The sequence below is a fragment of the Arachis ipaensis genome, chromosome B08, assembly GCF_000816755.2.
Source record: "Arachis ipaensis cultivar K30076 chromosome B08, Araip1.1, whole genome shotgun sequence".
Classification (NCBI taxonomy): Eukaryota; Viridiplantae; Streptophyta; class Magnoliopsida; order Fabales; family Fabaceae; genus Arachis; species Arachis ipaensis.
In genome coordinates this window covers 123,298,268-123,300,532 of record NC_029792.2, presented here as the reverse complement: position 1 = coordinate 123,300,532, position 2,265 = coordinate 123,298,268, and the positions used below count along the sequence as shown (strand labels likewise).

The window sequence follows — 2,265 nt, the reverse complement described above, 5'->3', positions numbered from 1 at the left end:
GAGGCGTTGCTTCTGTTCATCCGTTGGATCTTCTTCTTCCCCCTTCTTTCTTTCTTTCTTTCTTGTTTTCGTTCTCCTCCTTCTACTCTTCTCTTTTGCTTCATTCACTTCTCTACCCATTTCCACTTCTATTTCTTCCATTCTCTTCTTCAATGCTTCTTTGGCAGCTTCAGCTACAAAATTCAAAGCTTTAACATCTTTGAAATCAAACACACACAAAAAGTTCATTCCTTTTGGTACCCTTCATATCCATTGGGTAGTAACCTTTTGGGTTCAGCAACTACCATCATGTCTCAAACTAACTGGGAAGCTGATAAGATGTAAGTTCCAATATTATTATCTTTCATAATCTTTTGCACCATAGGTCTTTTTCCAAGCTTAATTCTTTGTTAATTTAGCTTCTTGGTACTTTGATTTGTGGTTTTATTTTGTAGTACTTGTTTAGTACTTTGTTTGTCACAAAGTAAAGGAAATTTTCATTTGGGTATCTTATATCTTGTAGTTCTATGCAAGTTTGAGGGGTTTGCATGGAAAATTTGTGAACTTTTTAGGAGGGTGCTTAACTTTGATTATGGTGTATTTGTTCATTAGTAGGTTCTGGTATCTGTTATTGTTATGTGATTTTGGTCAATATAAAGTTGCAAACTTTATTTCTCATATTTCACTTGGAGGGTGATGCAAGAAACCATGTTATTGCACTGTGAGATTTTCAGGTTAGATGTATATATCCATGATTACCTGGTAAAGAGGGATTTGAAGGCTTCTGCTCAGGCTTTTCAAGCTGAGGGGAAAGTTTCCTCTGACCCTGTTGGTGAGTTACCTTAAAAAATTTCGAAACTTTCAGAAGAAGCTGGATTTTACTTTGGCATTTTTTTTTCTAGTGTTTTATTTTTGTCCATTTCATTGATTTTTTTATTTATTTTTTATTTTTTCTGTTCTTGGATGGCAATATGGGACTGCAGCTATTGATGCCCCGGGAGGTTTTCTGTTCGAGTGGTGGTCGGTTTTCTGGGACATTTTTATTGCGAGGACTAATGAGAAGCACTCGGAGGTTGCAGCCTCTTATATTGAGGTTGGTTTTTGAAAAATTTGGCCTATTTTCATGTCATGCAATGGAGAAATGATTCATCAGGATTGAACTTTAAAAAGATTTCAAGACATCAGAATTAGTTTACTTCATTGTAGTAGTTGGGAGCATGTTTAGGGAGACGTTTTTGGATCTTATTATCAATACTCTAGCTAAGTATGAGTGGGATAAGAGAGAGAGAGGGTTGAAATTCACCATCAAATAAGCATTAATGTTGGTCATTCACATTTTGGACTGAGTGTGTTTGACAGTTGAAGAGTTTATTTCCTTCGATTTTTCATGAATTTTATATATGCCATTTAGTATAACTTTTTATTCTCTCTAGCTAACCCATTTTCGTCTCTTAACTAGTTGATTTGGTTAGCTGTTCCATGCTTTTTGTTTTCTCTTTAGCTTATAGCCTTATAATTAGGATATTTCTTTAGAATAAACTCCTGCTAAATAATATTCTTAAGAATGTTTAATCTTTACTTTTAGGTTGTTGTGACCAGCAGTATGATTCAATATTTATAAGGTCTTGTTTGAGCCTGTGAGTTTCATTGTACTTTATGCGTAATGCAATTATGAGTGGTTTTTGTTGCCATCAAACTTCGTAAGAAAACAGTATTCTGGGATGTAGACTTGGTGAGAATGCAACCTTGAATGCTGATTTAGAACAAACCTTGTGAGCCAAAAAAATTTTAGAAGTTGATTCATAGGGTACTCATGCTCCTTTTGAGCTATGAGGTGGGTTAACCTCTTATAAATTCACTTGCTTGGCTTGCTTAAGGTTATTTCTCCATGTGATGAGTACTTACATTTCCTTTATCTACACATCTTTTTCCAATGTTGCACGGTCAATTTTCGGGTCTCAAGTTTGTGAGTGGTAGTTACTTAGTTGCTGCTAAACAGGTAGAAGAGCAAACATAAGACTGCTTTATTAAACTATAAACACTATAGGCTATATTGTTTTTATTCAAGTAATAAGAACCTAAGCGAAACTTCACTTTGGGAAACTAGTTTAGGTATCTATAACTAGTTTAAATGATAAATTTGAGGGATCAGTTGAAGTTACACTTTATGGAACTCCATTTTCAGACACAACTAATGAAGGCCAGGGAGCAACAGCAGCAGCAACCACAGCAGCCGCAACCGCAGCAGTCGCAGCATCAACAACAGCAGCAGCAACAGCAACACAT

General features: G+C 35.5%; 1 protein-coding gene across 1 annotated transcript in view; it reads left to right on the top strand.

Annotated features, from left to right (window-relative positions):
- Positions 28 to 2,265, top strand: part of LOC107613007 (transcriptional corepressor LEUNIG) — a gene marked incomplete in the record, with an annotated part of 9,749 nt that continues 7,511 nt past the window's right edge. Inside the window, 4 exon segments of the mRNA XM_016314820.2 lie at positions 28 to 320; positions 714 to 811; positions 963 to 1,072; positions 2,165 to 2,265. Of these exon segments, the coding sequence (XP_016170306.1) occupies positions 289 to 320; positions 714 to 811; positions 963 to 1,072; positions 2,165 to 2,265 (341 nt within the window).